The sequence below is a fragment of the Pongo pygmaeus genome, chromosome 12, assembly GCF_028885625.2.
Source record: "Pongo pygmaeus isolate AG05252 chromosome 12, NHGRI_mPonPyg2-v2.0_pri, whole genome shotgun sequence".
NCBI lineage: Eukaryota > Metazoa > Chordata > Mammalia > Primates > Hominidae > Pongo > Pongo pygmaeus.
Window position 1 is genome coordinate 39,418,545 of NC_072385.2, and position 23,499 is coordinate 39,442,043.

Consider the following 23,499-nt stretch of genomic DNA (forward strand, 5'->3'; position numbering starts at 1 on the left):
CCTTGACAGTCTGCACCCTGCTCCATCTCCTCCCCAGGGTCTTCCCATACCTGATCCTCACTACAGTCCTGAAATCCTGCAGGTCCTTTCACACATGGAGCATCCACACACTTTCCACATCCTCTCATCTGACTCAAGCATCTCCTCATCTTTACTTGCATAATTCCTACTTGTTCTTCTGGTCTTTTCATAGAGGGCTCCTATAGAAAGCTTCTGTGACCCCGTGGCTGGGTGAGTTTCATGTATCTATATTGGGGTATCTGTGCATGTGTTTCCCTCATCATTTTGTTCACCACATTGCATTATAATTTTCTCTCTTCTTACCTCATTGATCAGACTGTGAGCTCCTGACAGGCAGGGACTTGATCGTGCCCAATTTGTCAAGTTAAACAGTGTCTGGCACATAGGAAGAGTTAACATCTGTTCTGCAATTGTTGACTGAATGATACTGAATTTCCAATCATCACATCACCATGCCTCTCTGTCCTAACCATGTGAGATGTGTGTGTGTGTATATATATATATATATATATATATATATATATATATACACACACACACACACATATGCTATATATATATACACACACACACATATGCCATATATATATACACACACACACACATATGCTCTATATATATATACACACACACACACATATGCCATATATATATACACACACACACATGCTATATATATATACACACACACACACATATGCTACATATATATATACACACACACACATGCTATATATATATACACACACACACACATATGCCATATATATATATACACACACACACGTATGCTATATATATATATACACACACACACATATGCTACATATATATATATATATATCACTCTAATCTTTGAGAACCACTGTCTGAAAAATTCCTTGTGTGAGTCTCATACAAATATCAAGGAACTAGCTCTGGACTCAGTGTCCCAATTTTTCTGACCAGGCATGACCCACTCGTGTACGAAGCATGCATTAGTGGTAGTGCCTCCATTCCTCTGAGGGTCATTTACTTCTTCTATTGAAGTATACCACCTGTTCTCTCCTTACCTAAATCTGACCCTAGTAGGAGCCAAATGAGATGGTATGCACAAAAATGATTTCTCACTCTCTAGTCTTTCCCCTGTTGTAGGAATCTGGAAAATTTCTCTCAACTCATTGAGACACAGCTGAAACTCACCATTTCATGGCCCGTTCCCTGAATGCCCAGGAATGCTTTGTCACTGGCTCCATGACTACTCAGCATATCACATCATATTCCAACCATGATTGACAGTGCTGTCCTAATAATGTGTTCATCTTCCTGCATAACCAGGAAGAGTAGTTCCTCGTAACCACTCTGAAGTGGGGCGCTCTCGTTTGTCTTTGTGTTCTCCATGGCTATCAGGGTTGCAGACTCAAAAAGACTCCATTTATTTAATGTTTTAATTCATAACTAATGTATCTAATGCTATAAACTTATAGGATATAGTTACCATTGTATTGAAACACTCACTTAAGAGTATTTCATGTCAGTCTATTTTTCTCTCCATGGCTTCCTTTCCTCTCCTTGATTTCAGATTGTCTCTGTGGCCAGAAATCCCAAGGATTGCCTGGTGTCCTACTACCACTTTCATAGGATGGCTTCCTTTATGCCTGATCCTCAGAACTTAGAGGAATTTTATGAGAAATTCATGTTGGGAAAAGGTGAGTTCAAACTGATTTTTTTGGTACCCTCTTTCAGGTGACTCTAACAATAAGCACCTCTGTAAACTGCAGGAGAAGGTTACAAAAGGCCATCCTGATTGAGGAGGTCCTATCTTGATGATCCGGGACTGGAGAAGCCAGGTAGAAGAGCTATTTTTCCAAAATTGAATACAAATGTAAATTGAGGTCAGCTGGGGTCATAAGTTTTGGGACAAAGGTAAAAAGCCCCAAATCCTTGACTTGAGTTTCAAACAACCAACTTCAAAATAAGAAGAGGCAACATTTCGTATGGAAAGACCTGACAGTGGGAAGGCATGAGATGATATCCTGTGGTTTGATTTAGCAGTGTTATTGGATGGCCAGGCCATCACGTATAGTTACAAAAGTCATACACTGCACAGCCACAGAGAGCCTTTCTCATAGGTCATAGGCCACAATCTTAAACCTGTTCACCTGCAGGAACCTCACATTAGAATTAGCAGCCATGAACCCTCACCCACTTACAAACAAGATCACACCTTCCAGAGAAGCAGTGAACACATTAGGGACATACTTTTCAAAATAGCAATTGACTAGATTTGACCAGGTGTCAAAACAGATTGGCAAGGATCTCAAACCCTTCACAGAAGAATATCTTATGAAAACAACAATCTCTAGACAGAAGAAAGACAAGAAGGCTACATAAAGTGATTTAGGATGTAAGGATCATCTTTACATATTTGTATGAGCATTAATGCAGAAGCATGATTATAATATTTCACTATAACTGCAGTGAGCAGAACCTAGACAAATGGATAAAAATTACACGGTGTCTCCACAATTTCATTAACGTGTCTCAAATAATTAAAACTTCCATAAGCAAAATGGGTGAGTTGTGATGCTGAGAGCTACCAGTCCTGGAGCACCCTAACTATCCCTGCGCAAGTGTGTTAGGGACCTGAGCTTCATTATAACCAGTCCTGACATATTCATATTCATATTCTTTTGAGTAAAAAGAAAAATCAAAATGAAGTGACTTCCACAACATGACCTGAATAAAAACAGATATCTGTGGAAAAGTCAATAAATAATAATTTCCATCAAGCATGTCTCTCCAGTGAATCAAGAGAGATAACCTCATTAGAACATTTTCTCTAGAAACATAAATTAAAAAGGACTGACAGATGGAAATAAGAAAAATAACAAATCTACATAGGACTCCAGGTGAATAGATTTCCAATATTTATGCAGAGAAGTTTTGAGAGCAGGAAAAGTAGGAGGAAGCAGAGGAAGAGAGGATCCAAGCTTCATTTCTTATATGATTTTTCCCAAGGCCTACGTTTTATTACTGTTTTTTGTGTCAATTTGGCTTGATTGTGACACCTACTTATTTTATCAAACAACAATCCTGTTCTTTCTGTGAAAGTGTCAGTTGTGTAGTTGTGATTTACATCTATAATCAGTTGACATTAAGAAAAGGAGATAATGTTAAATATTAATAATATGGGTGGTCCTTATGCCATCACCTGAAGGTCTTAAGAGAAAAAAAAAAAACCTCAGGTTTCCAAAAGAAAGGATTCTGCCTCAAGGATGTTATATCAAATCTTTCCTGATTTTCCAGCATCCCCTACAGATTTAAAACATGCCAAGACTCACAACTGCAGGAGTCAATTCCTTTAAATAAACCATATATACATAATATACATTATATATGTACATTTATCTATATATGCATATTACATAGCCATTGCTTAAAATAAATTATATGTGTACACATATATATTATGCACATATATAAAACATGCACACACATACATATACATGGATGAGTCCCCTTTATACTTGGTTTCCCTTTCTGCAGTTTCAGTCACCCAGAATCAACCCCAATCCAAAACTATTACAGTATTTCAAGAGAAAGAAGGATAGAGAGAGGGAGATTACATTCACATAGATGTGAATATATTACAGAATATAGTTATAATAGCTCTGTTTTATTATGTTTTCTTGTAATTCATTCACAGTGCCTAATAATATATAAATTAAACTAACATACACATGTATGTATAGGAAAAAACATATACACTATTATAATATAATTTGGTACTATCTGTGGTTTCAGGCATCTGCTGGGGGTCATGTGATATATCCCCTGTGCATAAGGATGAACTAATGTATTCTCTGGATTTGCCTATTGCTCTGTTTCTCTGGAGAACCTGGCTGACACAGATGCCAGTCACCATGACACATGCTATGGTTCAAGTCACTGCAAACTTACATCTTTGTTTGTCGTGATTCAAAAGAGAGCATTTCACACACTTGCTCACTTGGTCTGTGGTCATTTTCCTCTGGATAATGTTTTCCATCATCCTTCAGACAAATCTTCACGTCCACTTAGCACAATGCTTGCAACATAGCTCACCCTGAATAAAGATAGCTTCTGTGTTTATAATGACTGCCCAGAACCAAACCAGGAAGCTGCCAGAAGTTACAACCTATCAGGGACACTAAAACATCCCTGGGATAAAATATGGTGCTGGCTAACTCAGGTGTCCACTCATTCTCTTACCAACTGGTGAAAAGAAAATGCATCCCATGTTTACCACATAGATGCAGCCTCAGCTGGAAATAGAAGTTCTCCTCAAGGGCACCTCTCTTTCTGCTGCTGCTGCATCTCTTTCCGAACAGAAACCTGCAAACTGCATAGCACAGCTATACAGGGAAAGCAGCAGGAGGACCCTATCCCTTTATCGGATGGCCTGAATCTTAGTTGAGTTTGAAACTAAACACGGTTCACCCAGAACAGGGGAAGTATTTTATTGCCTAATATTTTAAGGCATTTCACAAGACATAGTCAACGTGTGCAAAGTCACATATAATAAATGTGCACTCATCATTTTTTATGGCTGCATAGTATTCCATGGTGTATATGTGCCACATTTTCTTAATCCAGTCTATCATTGTTGGACGAGTTAATGGGTGCAGCACACCAGCATGGCACATGTATACGTATGTAACTAACCTGCACATTGTGCACATGTACCCTAAAACTGAAAGTATAATAAAAAATAAAATAAATTAAATTTAAAAAATGTGCACAATAAATCTCTGCTTTACACCATAAATATAGGCAAATTTTCTCAGTAGAAAATTATTTCCACTTCATTAAGGAACCAGAATGAAAGTTACAGAAGCTTATTTCAAAGGAGTGCTAATTTATTTTATAGCCTTGGGTTTTGTCCCGGTACTGGGAACTAACAGTGCTCTGACTTCTTCCAGTTCTTAATGGGTCCTGGTTTGACCATGTGAAAGGATACTGGGCTGCAAAAGACACACACCAGATCCTCTACCTCTTCTAGGAGGATATAAAAAAAGTAAGTGGCACTGAGACTTATAGGTCAGACCCAGAAACCCTCCTGACAATGTTATTCTGTTAAACAGGGTGTTGGTTTAATTGGCCAAGATCTTCTTCTACCTTTCCTCTTCACTATGCCTTTTTCTTCCATGGTCAGAATCCAAAACAGGAGATCCACAAGGTGTTGGAATTCTTGGAGAAAACTTTGTCAGATGATGTTGTAAACAAGATCATCCACCATACCTCATTTGATGTAATGAAGTATAATCCGATGGCCAACCAAACTGCGATACCATCTCACATATTCAATCACTCCATCTCAAAATTCATGAGGAAAGGTTGGTGGCATTTCTTTCACTGAACTCAATTCTAAAAAATTTTCTGCGCAGTATTCCATGGTGTATATGTGCCACATTTTCTTAATCCAGTCTATCATTGTTGGACATTTGGGTTGGTTCCAAGTCTTTGCTATTGTGAATAATGCTGCAATAAACATACGTGTGCATGTGTCTTTATAGCAGCATGATTTATAGTCCTTTGGGTATATACCCAGTAATGGGATGGCTGGGTCAAATGGAATTTCTAGTTCTAGATCCCTGAGGAATCGCCACACTGACTTCCACAAGGGTTGAACTAGTTTACAGTCCCACCAACAGTGTAAAAGTGTTCCTATTTCTCCACATCCTCTCCAGCACCTGTTGTTTCCTGACTTTTTAATGATTGCCATTCTAACTGGTGTGAGATGGTATCTCATTGTGGTTTTGATTTGCATTTCTCTGATGGCCAGTGATGTTGAGCATTTTTTCATGTGTTTTTTGGCTGCATAAATGTCTTCTTTTGAGAAGTGTCTGTTCATGTCCTTCGCCCACTTTTTGATGGGGTTGTTTGTTTTTTTCTTGTAAATTTGTTTGAGTTCATTGTAGATTCTGGATATTAGCCCTTTGTCAGATGAGTAGGTTGCGAAAATTTTCTCCCATTTTGTAGGTTGCCTGTCCCATTTTGTAGGTTGCCTGTTCACTCTGATGGTAGTTTCCTTTGCTGTGCAGAAGCTCTTGAGTTTAATCAGATCCCATTTGTCAATTTTGGCTTTTGTTGCCATTGCTTTTGGTGTTTTAGACATGAAGTCCTTGCCCGTGCCTATGTCCTGAATGGTAATGCCTAGGTTTTCTTCTAGGGTTTTTATGGTTTTAGGTCTAACATTTAAGTCTTTAATCCATCTTGAATTGATTTTTGTATAAGGTGTAAGGAAGGGATCCAGTTTCAGCTTTCTACATATGGCTAGCCAGTTTTCCCAGCACCATTTATTAAATAGGGAATCCTTTCCTCATTTCTTGTTTTTGTCAGGTTTGTCAAAAATGATGAGTTCGTGTCCTTTGTAGGGACATGGATGAAATTGGAAATCATCATTCTCAGTAAACTATCGCAAGAACAAAAAACCAAACACCGCATATTCTCACTCATAGGTGGGAACTGAACAATGAATACACATGGACACAGGAAGGGGAACATCAGACTTCAGGGACTGTTGTGGGGTGGGGGGAGGGGGGAGGGATAGCATTGGGAGATATACCTAATGCTAGATGACGAGTTGGTGGGTGCAGCGCACCAGCATGGCACATGTATACATATGTAACTTACCTGCACGTTGCGCACATGTACCATAGAGCCTAAAGTATAATAATAATAATAGTAATAATAATAAATAATAATAAATAAATAAATAAATAAATTTTCTGCTCTATAGGCTAAAATAATTTTCAACCTAATTTTCAGGAAGAAATAACTCATTTCAGTTAAATTTTGAACCTCTGCTCCCTTCACCCTGCCTGTTTGCTGAAAGCTAATGTCAGTGGTTCTGAAACCTTAGTCACATTAGAACCCCTGCAGACCTTGCCAAAGCTTTGATTGCTGGTCCCTGCTCTGAGATACTGATTCCATAGGTCCAGGAGTAGCCCTCAAATTTGCCTTTCTCCCAAGTACTCAGGTGATGCTGTTGGTGCTGGTCACTTTGATTAGAATACCCAGCTCAATCATGAACTTCCCCTTGAAGCCTCATGCATCCTCTGAGCAGCTTTGAACACTCATCTTTAGTCCATCACTGTAGTTCAAAACCCTAGCTAAGCACTTAGTACTTAGATTTGTAACTATTGGTATTCATGTCTGTCTCCAAAATTGGACAATAAACTGTCCTGAAGAGAATGCTTTGTTCAGTATTGTTCCACTAGAACCTAGTATAGAGACTCATACCTCAAAAAAACTCCATAAAGGCCTGTTGTGTGAGTGTATGGATAAATAAACATTATTTCTGTCCTCAACAAGTTAACATTCTTGATACATGCAAAAATAGCTGCAAAAAGTTATAAACAAGAAAGTAAAGTAGAAGCTATACTAGGAATCCCCTAATACCAGTTCTCCTGACTGTATCAAAATTACCTTTAAAAACAGTGACCCGGCCAGGCGCGGTGGCTCATACCTGTAATCCCAGCACTTTGGGAGGCTGAGGCGGGCAGATCGCAAGGTCAGGAGGTCGAGACCATCCTAGCTAATATGTTGAAACCTCGTCTCTACTAAAAATACAAAAAATTAGCCGGGTGTGGTGGCGGGCACCTGTAGTCACAGCTACTCAGGAGGGTAAGGCAGGAGAATGGCGTGAACCTGGGAGGTAGAGCTTGCAGTGAGCAGAGATCATGCCACTGCACTCCAGCCTGGGCTACAGAGCAAGACTCCATCTCAAAAACAAAACAAAACAAACAAAAAAAAAGTGACCCCATTCCAGAACATTCCAATTAACTAGTTGCAAGTTGGACTCTAGAATTTGATATTATGGGCAAGCATTTCAGATTAATCCTCTTGTCAAAGGGTAGGAAACAAGTAGAAATAAAGTACTAGGATAATTTAGAGAAACAATTCATTAGTATAGCATTTGTTGGGCTGACAAGGTACAACAGTGTGCAGAAGATCACTTGTATCTAAGTGTCACTTCTGGTGGATTTACTCTTTAATTTTACCCAACAAGTAATATCTTCTACAGTGAGGTTACTTACATCTTGTAAGGTCTTTCACTGTCCCTCTTAGAACAAGATAGGATGTCCCCCAGGAAGTCCATGATGGTAACCAGCTGTAGACTTTGGGTTGGGTACACTAGAGCCAGGAGTGTACCCTGGAGCAGAATATTGACACCAGTGGGGCACCTCAGTGTGGCCTGCCACATTTCAGGAAGGAATGTAAGGATGCTGTCTGCCTTGTGGTAAGAAGGCCAAGTGGAGGGAAAATAGTGGAAAGACCAGGGGGAGTGGGATTGAGGGACGTCACTCATGGGAGAATCATGTGGGTAGGCTTAGGAACCATTCACTATAGAAAGGTTAGGTGGAATGGGTGCAGAGTCTGTCATGAACTTCTTTGATGTCCTACAGGGATGCCTGGAGACTGGAAGAACCATTTTACTGTGGCTATGAATGAGAAATTTGATAAGCATTATGAGAAGAAGATGGCAGGATCCACACTGAACTTGTGCCTAGAGATCTGAGAGGAACAACAACAAAATAAGAGACAGAGACTATGTCAACTATTTTGCCTTTTATTCTGTTGGGCAAGGAACTGTGACTGAACTACTCCAGTAAATAAAATAAGAGAATTAGAGAGCAGAGTCTGTCTACATAAGTTTTTTTTTCTAAGTACTGGTATGTTTTACTGTGCATGACAGTTGCATTATGCATTCCCATGTGTGATTCCCAAGTAGATTTCACAACAAAATCATGCATAGGTTTCACAAGCCCCATTATTAAGAGCAAATGTAACAGCTTAAAGTGTACATTCTATACTTTTATGTATAAATAATACCTTCCAAGAGAAAAGAGCTGATAAGTACGTTTCAGAGTCACCATTTCTGTAATAGAATGATATAAAAATAAATTACTATTGCAAAATAGCAATCAATTGCAAAATGATTACTCCTCTAAATTTGGCTTGTAACTAATCTTCTTAATGAAAAGAGTTTGAGTTGGAGAAATCAGGCAGTGAGTACCCCTGTAAAAAATCTTCCCATGATATAAATAAAATGCTTAATGTACCTAATCTATAAATTGAGATCTGGGACAATTGTACCATGACTATGCGTTGCCATTCTGTTAATAAAGAGTCTCTGTTGCATCTGTTGCATCACTCTAACAATAGGTATGACCTCAGATTTAATATAAATTTAGTGCTTCAACCATGCATCAATGAAGACCTGGCTTTTTATATGACCAAGTACAATTGTCTTATTAGAAGAGAAGGTCCTGAGAGGCCTTAGTGAGTGGGTGGATGCCAACAGGGCTGATGGTCTCAGAGATGACAGCATGGAACATGTAAGAAAGGGGGGAAATTTGGAAAGACTGAAACTCACAAAAAAATTAAAAGAAATGTAAAAAGGTATTTCAATTAACATCTTGAAAGGGAATCAGGAACAATATACAGAGCTCCCAATGCACAGAGAAAAGTAACCTCCCTGTGGTTGTGATCATTGTCTCCACCTTATCGTAGTGACAAGGCAGTGATATTGTTACCCCAGGCAAAGGGGAAATGACATCCTATTCTCTAGTCAACTGGATGGAAGACAAACTCAAAGGTAAAAAATAGATGATGAGATTTTAAGAAAGGAGAGCAGCTGGTCCCTAAGGCCTGCTGTAAGGAAGCAGAGAGGATGAAGATGGGGGGATTTGAATCAGCCCAGAGGGGACCCTGGGGTGAAAGTTCTCCATCAGGCATCACCCCACTGCCTCCATCCAGCCAGGTAACCCAACCACCTCAAATACTATCCTTATATTTAGTTGGTGATCCAGAGAAGACATTTCCTCTAGTATTCCTTAAAGAGATAGCAAGAAAAAAATAGATTCCTTGATCACTCCTGCCTTGTCAATGCACTAGAAGGTTGGTTCACAGGGCTACTGTTCTTTGCAATTGGAGACATGAGAATCCATAATGAGTAGAGAGCTCTGGGCCCCAGGTACTGTCAGAGTCCAAAGTCGACCTCAGAGAGGAGGAGGCAGATTAAAGGAAAAGCAAATTTCATTTTCCTTCTCAGAAATGATTTTCTACTAATTGAAAAGCAATTGAATGCTTTTAATAAAAACATTTCCTGTACTACCCTTGGACACAGAGTATCGATGACCAACTATACAAAGGTTATTTCCTTCATGCAATGGATGATACCTGCCTGCCCTTGCAGGTATTAAGGGGTATGATGCTGAGAGTCCAGGTGTAGAAGATGGGATCATGGGTTTTGGGCAAGGCGTTTTGGATTCTTAATGTTAAGAATTGTAAGGTTTGAGAATGCCTTGATGAAAGTTCATAAAAGCTACAAGCAGAGTTGCTGTGCATTTCTACATGGAGGCTGTGAACTGCTCTTCATCTTCTAGAGCCATATTTTGGCTACAGGCTGCTAAGATTCAGACAGTTGACAGATATAGTGTGCCCCATGGCCTCCCCTAGAACTTTCCCCAATGTGACTGTTCCTGGACTAAACTGAGGGTTGGGCTGCTATTTCCTGTGGCCCAATAACAAGATGCCGAAAAACTGGGAAGGAAGAGAGTTTTTATTTCTGTAACTGGTTACATTCAGAGGGCCTGGAAATTATCACCAGACCAACTCAAAATGACAAAGTTTTTCAGAGCTTATATACCTTCCAAGCTATATGTCTACACGTAACTGTGCATTCCATTTAAAGACATATGCGATTATCTTATTTTAATTTATAACTAAGATCTGAGTCCTGAAGACCTTCCTCTGGTGCCCCATGAAATGTGCTTAATTTAAATGGGTCTCCAGGTGCTGGGTTGATCACCCTTATCTTGTCTCCTGTTAAACCATTGAGGTTTGGGGAGTTCCTTCAGAAGTCCAATAAATGTGTTTGTGGAGGCCTGGGGAGTTTATTCAGAGCCCCAATAAAACTTATATAATCCTTAATGGGTACTGTTATGAACTCCTTCATTATTTTGTCATGTTGTAAGGCCCAGGAAATGCCTAGGCAAATCTCTGGATGGGCTTTTGTTACATTTCAGTCTTTGGATAAGGGCACTGGCTTTTTTTAATATTTAACTTAACCACTCATAGAATACTGAAACAGTGGTGATGGAGGCCTGCATTAATGCAACCTGCCTGCCACAATCCCCACTGTCAATTTGTGCATAATTCCTATCATACTTGTATATTAATTTATCACGAGAATTGTAGGGATATGGGGCATTGTAATATTTCTGGCTACTTCCTGCTGAGTGTCATTGTTACGGGGTACCAAATGCAGCACTGCAGTTGGGGAGGTCTATTTGTTCCCATTAGCACTCTTTGTTTCAGGGGCTTAGAGGCAGCACCTGCTGAAACATTTAGTCTTCAGTTCACAGGGGTTTAAGAAAGCACGGCTTAGGTTTCAGTGATTTCCAGTTAGGAAAAATGGGGAAAAAAGAAAAGAAAAAGAAAAAAATTGAAAACATTGCTTTGGAGACTTGTAGCCAGAAAAATTAGAATTTAATCCAAACTGTAGAAAATAATAAAAACTGAAAAACATTAGGCAAGACTGGAATTTAACAATGAGTATACTATAATTTTGAAATATAGTTTTTTCTCTCCAATTTTCCATTTTTATTAAAAGGCAAATTATGGTAGGACTGGTTTGTTTATTATGCTTGGATAGGTTATTAGTATGAAGTCCAGAAAGAATAACAATTTTTCACATAGGCCTTTTAAATTAGCTTTGAGGAAACTTTGTTTCATAGAAGGAATCTGAGATAAGAAATTTTTAAAGCCAAGCCCAGCTATAGATTTGTACCATTAAATACCTATGAGTTTGGTGAATTCCTCGCCTCTTGAGCTTCCAACTTGGAGTTCCCAGTCTGTGAGAAAGTGACATTCTTTACATAGCACAGGTCAGAAACCCTGTACAGGGACTGTGTACACAAAATATGAGGCCAGTTTTCCAAGGGCTTTATTGGCACCACAAGTCAAGTTTCATTCCTTAAAGGAAAGCATGAAAATCCAGTCAAACCCGTGGTAAAAAAAAAAAAAAAAAAAAAAAAAAAAAAAAAAAAAAAAAACCAGGATTTTCGATTGTGTTCCATTACAAAAGAAAATGCATTCTTACTTCATGTGTGCAAATAACTATATTGCCATAACTTAAGAGTACTCAGTTTCCAAATTCTGGAGAAAATCAGGTAGAGAGAAGAAAGTATGCTCCAAATTTTGTTCATGGCAGTATACTAAGTTGTTCAAAGTTGTCAATAGCTCAAAGGAAAAGTTTCTTTGACTTTGAAAAGCAAAACAAAGGATTAGCAATACTTTAAGCAAAATGTCAAAATGATCACTCCAGTCTCCTATTAGTTCAGTTCAGGCAGTTAATTCCTGTCCTGCTTGATATTAGTGAACATTTTAGCTCTTCAAATGTCCTGAACATTTTTCTTCTATTCTGATGTCACAATCTCCAAAGTTATCAGAAACCTGCATTACACCTGTTAGAGCTTTATAGCTGATTATAAAACCACCTTCTAAAGAGGACTAAAACAAGACAGCAATTCTTTATGGGTTGTAGGGAGACCCCCTGAAACTACGGCTACAGAATAAAAGATGAAATGCTCCTGATTATTGTAAATACAAAATTGCATGCAGGATTGTGTAAAGACAATGCCAGTTGGGACTGTCAGAAGGAGCCAACAGCACGTGATGTGCTTCCCCCTGCAGAGAGCCTACGAATGGACATGCAGTCAGGGAGGTTTCACATCACCAAGATTCCTATCCCAGAAAAGCAGATGTTCATAGCTCTGGGAATGGAATGGGACCTTTGTGGAGAGCCTATAAATGTATTCATGGCTGGTGCCTGGCCATATGGATAAGATAAGGCTATAAATGCCCTCATCTTGCCAAGACTCTTCTAGGCCTCTTTAGGGTGAAGGCATATTCCCTTCTGAGAATTTCTGGTCTAACCAGTTGTCTAGCTCCACATCCTGTTTCTGTGGATTCTTTGTAACCAGCTTTTGCTGCAACTGTTACTGCTGATTAATATCTTGCTAATCATAAGTTATGGAAAGATTGTGTTTCTGTTTTAAGGCTCTGTTAGAAATTACTGATGCACACACTATATTGTAAATTCTTACCTCTGTATACTGTACTTCTACATACAAGTGTTATGTTAAAGAATTACTTCATCCCCATGTGACCATCTCACCTCATAATCAAATGACCCTAAATCCCTCACTAACCTATACCCGCCCTCACTAAACTTAATAATAAATGCTGGTATCCAATGCATTGTTGGCACTGCGGGACCAGAAGGCAGTGACCCCCCTGGACCCAGCTTTCAGTATCTTGTGTGTCTCTATTATTTCTCAACCTGCCAATACACCTAGGAACAAAGAGAGAGACCCATTGCATTGCAAGCTGCTGGCCAGATCCTGCAATATCTGGTGCCATAAATTTATGGGGACGTGATTTACTGCAACAATGGGGGGTTGAGATATCTATCCTTTTATCAAATTATAGTGAAGCTAGCAAAAACATAATGTATAAAATGAATTTTGTTCCTGGAAAAGGATTGGGAGTTACTGCAGAGGGAATCAAAGAGCCCTTGAAACCCTCCCCAAAACTTAATAAATCAGGACTTGGATACCCTTTTTAGGTGTGGTCACTGCTGAGCCTCCTCCACCAATTCCTTTACAATGGATGTTTGAGTCACTTGTTTGTGTAGAGCCATGGCCACTGTCCAAACACAAGTTGGAGGCTTATGAAATTGTTAATGATTTACTACAAGCAAACACTATTGAGCCCTCCTTGTCTCCGTGGAACTCGCCTGTGTTTGTTGTACAAAAAAAGTCAGGAAAATGGAGGATGGTAACAGACTTAAGAGCTGTTAATGCAGTTATGAAACCTATGGGGGCATTACAACCCAACATTCCCTCCACCTCCATGATTCCTAAGGAATGGCCTTTAATTATCATTGACCTTAAGGACTGCTTTTTTCATATTCCTTTAGACAACTCAGACTGTGAAAAATTTGCTTTCGCTACACCTTCCATTAACAATTCATCTGCCCCAGCTAGATATCAATGGAAAGTTTTACCTCAAGGAATGATTAACAGTCCTACTATTTGTCAGTTGTTTGTTGGTACTGTGTTACAACCTATCTGACAGACTTTTAAAAATAATTACATTCTTCATTATATGGATGATATACTAATTGCTGCCCCCACTAAAGATGATTAATTCAATGTTTTACCTCTTTAAAATTAGCTGTTGTCAATGCAGGACTCCCCATTGCTCCTGATAAAATTCAACAAGCCACTCTTTTTCTGTACTTAGGAATGCAGCTAGAAGCTCACTCCATTAAGCCCCAAAAAGTCCAACTTCATACTGACAATTTAAACACCTTAAATGATTTTCAAAAATTACTAGGTGACATCAATTATCTCAGATCAACCCTAGGCATCCCTACTTATGCATTATCTCATCTATTTGCCACATTATCAGGAGATACAGATTTAAACAGTCTTTACTCTCTATCTGAGCCAGCAAAACAAGAGTTGTCTTTTGTAGAACAAAGAGTGTGAGAGGCACAAGTCTCTCGTATTGACCCAAATTTGCCTTTACAATTTTGTTTTTCCTTCCATCCACTCTCCTATGGGACTTATAGTACAAAATGATTCTCTAGTTGAATGGGTATTTCTTCCTGATTCAGCCTCTAAAACTCTTTCAATATATCTTGATCAAATAGCCACTTTGATTGGGTTAGGATGTCAACATATCACTAAAATTTCTGGCTTTGATCCAAACATTATTGTGGTCCTTTTGTCAAAAAATGAAGTTAAAAATGCCTTTTCTACATCTTTGTGCTGGCAGACTAATCTGGCTGACTTCATTGGCACTATTGATAATCATTTACCTAAGTCAAAATTCTTTCAATTTCTAAGAAATACTTCCTGGATTCTACCAAACCTTACTCATTCATCACAACTAGAGATAGCCGTTACCATTTTTACTGATAGATCCAGTAATGGAAAGGCAGGGTATGTAGGACCAAAAGATAAAGTCATTTCTACTCCATACACTTCTGCTCAAAAAGCCAAGTTGTTTGCTCTTATCTGTGTTACAGGATTTTGATCAGCCTCTTAATATTGTTTCTGACTCAGCATATGTAGTCCATGCCACTAAGGCAACAGAAAGAGCTATCATCAAAAATATTGCTGACACTAATCTGTTTTCCTTGTTCTCTTTGTTACAAAAAACTGTCAGAAACTGAAACCACCCTTTTTTCATCACTAGCATTCATTCTCATACTAACTTGCCTGGACCTTTATCCAGTGGTAATCATAAAGTTGATACTCTAGTTTCTTTAGCCATTACAAATGCAGAACAATTTCATCACTTCATGCATACTAATGTCTAAGGTCTTAAACATAAATATTCTCTCAGTTGGAAACAAGCTAAACAAATTGTACAACACTGTTCTCAATGTCAGGTTCTTGTCCCACACAATCTCCCGGAGTTAATCCCTGAGGCCTTTCTCCTAATGTTATCTGGCAAATGGATGTTACTCATCTTTCTTCTTTTGGAAAATTAGCTTATGTACATGTCACAGTTGACATCTTTTCCAATTTCATCTGGGCTACCTGTCAAACCAGAGAAGACAGTTCTCATGCCAAAAAATGCATGTTTTCATGTTTTGCAGTTATGGGAATTCCTAGTGAGCTCAAATCAGACAATGGTCCAGCATATTGCCATAAAGCTTTTAAAAATTTTCTTGATCAGTGGCATATTAAACATATTACTGGTATTCCTTATAACCCACAAGGCCAAGCTATTGTAGAAAGTAGTAACAGAACTTTAAAATTACAATTACTTAAACAAAAAGAGGGGGATAAGGAGTTGTCTACCCCTCACATACAACTAAGCTTGGCATTGCTCACATTAAATTTTCTTAATATTCCTAAATCTAGTTCTGTTACTGCTGCCAAAAAACATTTCTCTGGTAACCGTCCTACGGTAAACCAAGGTATGGTGGAAAGATGTTCAATCTAACATGTGGTCACAAGGTTCTATTTTAACGTGGGGAAGAGGCTATGCTTGTGTTTCCCCAGGTGAACATCAATCTCCTGTTTGGATTCCTGCTAGACGCCTGAAATTTTGTCCTGAAAATGCATGCAACAACGAGACACAGAAATTTCCTGAAAAAGCACCATAGCAGAAAACAACTAACACATCCAATCATCAAAAAGAAGAAAATGACCATGCTAACTCCTTTACAACAGACAATCCAGTCAGCCATCCTGAACCACTTGTCTCTGGTGATCCAGGTCTGGCTCAACCTCTGCCTCCTCCTGATGACACTGATCCTTCTACCCTCTGTCACTCCACAGGCTGTTAAAAACTATACATATTGGGCTTATATTCCTTTTCCTCCTCTTATTTCAGCCATGGCATGGATGGACGCTCCTATCAAGGTCTATGTTAATGATAGTATCTAGATGCCTGGTTCTGTAGATGATCGTTGTCCTGCCCAACCTTCAGAATAAGGAACCCCTTTCAATATCACTTTAGGTTTTAGGTATCCACCTTTGTGCCTGGGACCCACTAATGGATGTCTCTCATTAGATATTCAAACTTCAGTGGTCACACTACCATCTGGTCACTCTGTGCCTCCTTTAGGACACTTGGTATCAGGGCTCTCATTAAAACCTCTAAGGCAGATCAAAACAGGAATTACTGATTATATTCACACATCCCAATATAAGCCTTTAGGACCTGCATATCCCCTCAACTTGTCTTCAAATGCTGACAAATTAATATGGAAGGATTGTGTTAATTCAGAAGGAACTGTGTTATTTAATTCTTCTCACTACACCATTGTTGATTGGGCTCCTAAAGGTCATATTACTAATGATTGTTCTCAAGGTCACAGAGATTGTCAACATTTTCTCTATGATATTACTTATCAAAAAAGTAGTGACAACCCTCCCCTATTATATCATAGATTTAACTTCTTTTTTCCTCTTAGGTGGAAAGGGGCAGGGGTTGCCCCTCCAAAGCCAAGGCTCATTCCCCACTTAGGACCTGAACATTCAGAATTATGGAGATTAACAATAACTATGACTGGTATGAGAGTTTGGGCTGGAGAAAGTGTTATAAGTAAATCCAGCTTGTCACCTTGAAAACTAAGAAAACAGATTGATTTACACTACTATTTCCACACAGCCAAAAATATCACTATGGCAATCATCAAAAGGTCAATTCAAAGATGGGACAGTAAAGATTATGAGGACTTATACCACCCCATTGCTAAATTCCCCTCACCACCTCCCATACAACCTATTGCCCCCACCCCACTTTCACAAAAAAGAGTACCATCCCAAAATATGTATACTATCTATATGGAGTCCAACAAAACTGTACCACTTAAAAGTTGTGTTAAACCACCATATATGTTATTAGTAGGAAAGATGCATATTAGTTCAAAAATCAACATAATTACCTGTGTTAATTGTTACTTGTATACTTGTATTGACTCATCCTTTAATCAATATCATAGTATTTTAACAGTCAGAGCCACAGAAGGTATTCATTTTGTTCATTTTGTGGATGAATGTTCATTTTGTGGATAAATGGAAAAAAAATTCTACTCAAATGTGGAATTACCAGTCAGGTATTGATCAAAAATTGGCCAAATTAATGATCTAAGACAAACTGTTATGTGGATGGGAGATAGAATTATGAATTTAGAACACAGATTACAAACGCAATATGACTGGAATACTTCTGATTTTTGTATAACTCCATTTCAATATAATGAGTCTGTTCACAATTGGGAATCAGTAAAATGCCATTTACAAGGAAGTGAAGATAATTTAAGTTTAGACATAAGCAAGCTAAAAGAACAGATTTTTGAGGCCTCTCAAGTACACTTAACTGCTTTACCCAGTGCTGAAGTTTTAGATGGTATCTCTGAGAGATTATCCAATCTCAACCTCATTCAATGGGTAAACTCTTTGGGAGGATCCAGTATTGTTAATTTTGTTCTGTGTATAATTTGTGCTATTGGTTTATTGTTCATGTGTAAAATTGGAAAAAAAATTCTTCAATTGAATCGTGATCAGTGCCAAGCTATGACTGCTATCGTTCATTTAAATCAGAGAAAAGGGGGAGATGTAGGTAGACCCCCTGAAACTATGGCTACAGAATAAAAGATGAAATGCTCCTGATTATTGTAAATACAAAATTGCATGCAGGATTGTGTAAAGACAATGCCAGGTTGGAATCCCAGAATGAGCCAACAGCACGTGATGCACATCCCCCTGCAGACAGCCTATGAACGGACATGCTGTCAGGGAGGTTTCACATCACCAAGATTCCTATCCCAGAAAAGCAGATGTTCATAGCTCTGGGAATGAAATGCGACCCTTGTGGAGAGCCTATAAACGGATGCATGGGGGGCACCTGTCCATATGGATAAGACAGGGCTATAAATGCCCTCATCTTGCCATGGCTCTTCTAGGCCTCTTTAGGGTGAAGGCACACTCCCTTCTGAGAATTTCTGGTCTAACCAGTTGTCTAGCTCCACGTCCTGTTTCTGTGGATTTTTTGTAACCAGCTTTTGTTGCAACTGTTACTGCTGATTAATATCTTGCTAATCATAGGTTATGGAAAGATTGTGTTTCTGTTTTAAGGCTCTGTTAGAAATTACTGATGCACACACTATATTGTAAATTCTTACCTCTGTATACTGTACTTCAACATACAAGTGTTATGTTAAAGAATTACTTCATCCCCATGTGACCATCTCACCTCATAATCAAATGACCCTAAATCCCTCACTAACCCACACCCGCCCTCACTAAACTTAATAATAAATGCTGGTATATCCAGTGCATTGTTGGCACTGTGGGACCAGAAGGCGGTGGCCCCCTTGGATCCAGCTTTCATTATCTTGTGTGTCTCTATTATTTAGCAACTTGCAGATCCACCTAGGAACAAAGAGAGAGCCCTGTTGCATTGCGGGCTGCTGACCAGATCCCGCAATAATGTGTGACAAAAAGTTTTAGGGTAGCCATATTGTGTTACAGACACAATTGACAAGGAAACCTGTTATCTCTGTGACACACAATAATTTTAACATAACAATATAATTATTACTAACAACATACACTAAGATATATTGGAATTATAGGAGTTCCCCATAACTTTAGAACACATACAAATAATGTATTTATACAAATATAGCCCAAAGAAAGCCAAACTCCATTTTATATTTGACAATGTTTACCATATAATTTTTTTTACCAAATAAGCCAAATTTCACTTTCACATTAGTGTACTATTAATGTTAAACCCACTTCTTAATAAATCCTTATAGATGTATTTACCCAATTTTAATGTTTGACCATAAGGTAAGATTTGTGCACACTTTTTATAGCCCTTTACAATTTTTGTTAAAGAGCAGGTTAGTGCTCCAAGAGAAACCCATTGTGCTTTTATTTTAATGCTCAATTTACAGAAAAACTGGAGATACCCCTTTAACTTTAGCCAATATGTTTACACCCAGAATTTCCTTCACAATTAACCTTCCACAATTTGTGTAAAACTTTACTTTTATTTTATCCAACTCAAAATAAGCTTTTAACTTTTTAGTCTAGGCAAAAACCTACATTCTTATAACTCCTTATGATCTTTTTACCAAAAGTATATTTTAGTTTCCTTATACACCTTGCATGTAAACAGTTTCTTTAATAGTCACAAATACACACTACACTATTAACTCTTAGCAACCTTTACTTGTGGTGAAAACCTTGGTATTTATGTGATTTTAATTATGTACTAGGTGTGGAGCCTGGGACCTAGGCAGAAGTGTAGATAAGGTCTGACTTATTACAGAGTCTAACTCCATATGTCCCAGGTCTTACCTAGCTGAAAGCAAGCAAGTTGTACCGCTGAGAGTCATAGTAATGTTTCATAAAGCATTTAGGAGGCCTAACCACCTTTAAATTGTACAACATTTCCTGCGTAAATTCCTTTTCATAAGCCCTTTCATGACTTATACAATCTTTGACATGCCTTGACTTTCTGATTTGTCCTAAACATCCCTCTCTTTAAGGAACCACTTATTTTACTTTAGGACAATAATTTACCATACAAGATCCTTTCTTATATACATTCCTTTTTCTTTAATACCTTTTTGCGTAGCTACGGGGCATGGCTAATTTAACATGTTCACAGGCCTTATCTAGAATTTAACACTGCAAACTAAATTGAAAAATTTTTAGTCAAAGAAGCAGGTTATGACCTAAAGCATTTAGCAAACCTAATATTTGACCTGCATAATATAGACCAAATGTTTACATTTTGAAGATAGTTTTATTTTACCAATAATCTTTAAAACTCTCTTTATTTTTATAACTTTCCTTATATCTCTTTCATGTCCTGGTTTCTTTTACCTGGTTTTATATAGAACCAATAAATAAACTTTGAATTAGACAAAAATTAGTTACTCTTTAAAAAGGACACAATTTTTAGAAAGAATGTTTTCCTACAATATATTTTTATTGGAAAATACACAAATAATGAAATATCTGTTGTTTAATATAACTTTAGATTCTAAATTATAACAAGTTTCTTTACGAGCATTTATCTCATTACATTTATTTAATTATTTATTTTAACCATTTACCTAGAATATTTATGAAAACTGAGATAGTCATCATTTAAAGTTGTGAAACCACCATTGCAAAATTATAACCGAGACTGTGAAAATGATCTGACCCAACTGACTCCATCTTGCTTCTAACTACCAAGCTATTCCTGTTTATTAACATAGTTTGTGGTTTAGCTTAGAAACAAAGATGATAACAGTCTTTTCCCAGAACAAACTATTTTTTGTCTGTGGACTAGCCTGCCTAAGGCCACAAGATTAGAAGTTAGGGTATTTCAAGATATGGCTATCTTCATTAAAACAATATCAATTTTTCATTTATTAAAAAATACACAAGCAAAGATTATTCTGTTTTGGGCTAAGTTACAGTTTTGTAGACTCTGTCACATTTTGACACCTTATAATATTTGGCAGAGATAAGTATGAAATTGCTTGATCAATGAATGCAAACAAAAATGTATGCTGGCAACTCTTAAGACATTTCTAATATTACTTTATCAATCATTTCTTAAAACTTGCTTATTTATTAAAGATTTTACTTAAGTTACATAAACTTGGAAAAGCTTTTGACTACTCTTATTTTTCTCTGTTAGAGTATTTAAGTGCTTTTATTTTTCTCTGAGCCAATTAATTAAATCTCTTTTATATTTTTTAGTAGTGAAACATGGTGTACACAAGACAGAAACATATAGACGTATTAGGCAAGCCAATAGAAGTACATTTTATAAATCATAAGACCTCCATTTTCTTATTTTTTAACTGGATTGTTGAGCTCTGGGCAAAGCCCACACCAAATCCTGGATTTTCAAAAAGCGAGAATTATTACGAGGCTTGACCATGTAATACTTTCACAGTGCACTTAAAAAAAAAAGTTTTTTCCAAACAAAGACATTTCTAAGTATCTAAATTATAACTTTCTCTTAAAAACCTTACAGTAGCTTCTGTTGCAGTAGCTATTAATAAAGAAAACAAAATTCAGTCCGCCGAGATAAAAAAAAAAAAAACCCTTTGCTCAAAAAGACAAGGCCCTAGGAGAGAAATAAATGAAAATAAAAACATAAAGCCCTTTTAAATACAAACATGAACACATAAATATACACATCTTGGATGTTAGCTTTTAATTAAGCTGAAATTTAACCATTGAGCTCCTAAAGAAATTATTTTTCCTTCCAAGGGGCCTCTCAGCAGGAATGGACCCAATACTTCCCATTTTCAAGTTCACATGGCATTAAAAGGGATAAGACAGATACATAAACAAGTCAAGACAAATTTCAGACAAACACAAGGGGGAGTGCACTCAGGCAAAACAGACTCAAAACCAACTCAAAACCGGATCTCAACCAAAATGCAAAGTGGGTGTATGGATGAGCCTTATTGCTTCCCTTGGTGGTACCGGACAAATGGCTTAACAAGTCCAGACAGGAAAACAATAGTCTCCCAGCATATGATACGGTTAACTCACTTTTTGAGCTTGTCTGTACCTGGTATCTGTTCTTCCCCAGTAGTGAAAGGGACATGCAATTTTGTGCATGGGACAGCCTTTGAGAGGGTTCCTGGAAAATCTCACCAACAGCTGCTGGGATCCTCCTGAAGACTGTCTCACAGCAAGCTGCTGGCCACTGAACACAGCACCATCCCAGTCTCTTCTGGCTGGCTCACTGAATTTGTTCCTGGACCAAACTGAGAGCTGGGCTGCTATTTCTCTGGCATAATAATGAGATGCAGATGAACTGGTGAGGAAGAGAGTTTTTATGTCTGTAACTGGTTACATTTGGAGGGCCTGGAATGTATCACCAGACCAACTCAAAATTACAAAGTTTTTCAGAGCTTATGTACCTTCTAAGCTATATGTCTACATGTAAGTGTGCATTCATCTAAAGACATAAGTAATTAACTTCTTTTAATTTATAAGTAAGGTTTGAGTCCTGAAGACCTTCTTCTGGAGCCTCAGGAATTTTGCTTAATTTAAATGGGTCTAGGTGCTGGGAGGATTACCCTTATCTTGTCTCCTGCTAAATCACTGAGGGTCGGGAGTTCCTTCAGACTTCCAATAAACTTCTTTGTGGAGGCCTGGGGAGTTTCTTCAGATCCACAGTAAAACTTGTATAATCCATTTGGTTACTGTTAAGAATTCCTTCATTATTTTGTCATTCTTTAAGGCCCAGGAAAGGCCTAGGCAAAACTCTTGATGGGCTTTTGTTACATTCCAGCCTTTTTATGAGGGCACTGGCTTTTTTTTCTTAGCTTTTAATATTTAACTTAAACAGTCATTGAATACTGAGACAGTTGTGACAGAGGCCTGCATTAGTGAAACCTGGCCTGCCACATGGCCTGCCATGAGGAGCAAATGAGAACACCACTTTTCCCATACCATTCCCAGCAATTAATATTATCAATGTTATTTAATTTTTGCTAATCTGAAAGCCAAAAATATTCACTAATTTTTGTTTTGTGTTTATATTCTTTGGTTTGTTCATATTATTGTGTACCATTCCTGCTTTGGAGTTTCTGTGCATGTGTGTGCAGGTGTGTGTGAGGAATTTTCCTGTTTGTACCCATTACCTGTAACCTTTGGAGATGGTCCTCCTTTTATATTGATTTGTACAGTACAAATATGTTTATATCAGTGTGTATCAATTTAATTTCACCTAATTTTCTTTCTTTATATTTTAACTTTGTTTATTCTACATGTTATCATGCAAAATAATTTTCTCTTTCCAAGTTTGCAGAATTTAAAATCAGATTCTAACATCATTTTCTTTTAGGATTTCTGGTATTTATTTCAAGATTAAGAAAACATT

The 23,499-nt window shown here is 37.8% G+C and overlaps 1 protein-coding gene and 1 long non-coding RNA gene across 4 annotated transcripts in view; one reads left to right on the top strand and one right to left on the bottom strand.

The window, feature by feature from the left end:
* Positions 1 to 8,934, top strand: part of LOC129030535 (sulfotransferase 1C3) — a 45,091-nt gene extending 36,157 nt beyond the window's left edge. For 2 of the 3 annotated variants that reach the window (XR_008500694.2, XR_010123271.1), the window contains 4 exons: positions 1,583 to 1,709; positions 4,965 to 5,059; positions 5,198 to 5,378; positions 8,454 to 8,934. Coding sequence is in view for 1 of the 3 variants with exons in the window: in XM_054475934.2 (XP_054331909.1) it covers positions 1,583 to 1,709; positions 4,965 to 5,044 (207 nt within the window). In the remaining 2 variants the exon portion in view is untranslated. The remainder of the gene's footprint in view (positions 1 to 1,582; positions 1,710 to 4,964; positions 5,060 to 5,197; positions 5,379 to 8,453) is intronic. The other variant, XM_054475934.2, reaches the window with a different exon arrangement.
* Positions 1 to 22,379, bottom strand: part of LOC134737870 (uncharacterized) — a 40,743-nt gene extending 18,364 nt beyond the window's left edge. Inside the window, exon 1 of the long non-coding RNA XR_010123273.1 lies at positions 22,266 to 22,379. This is a non-coding gene — a long non-coding RNA (uncharacterized LOC134737870). The remainder of the gene's footprint in view (positions 1 to 22,265) is intronic.
* Between the last annotated feature and the right edge of the window lie 1,120 nt (positions 22,380 to 23,499).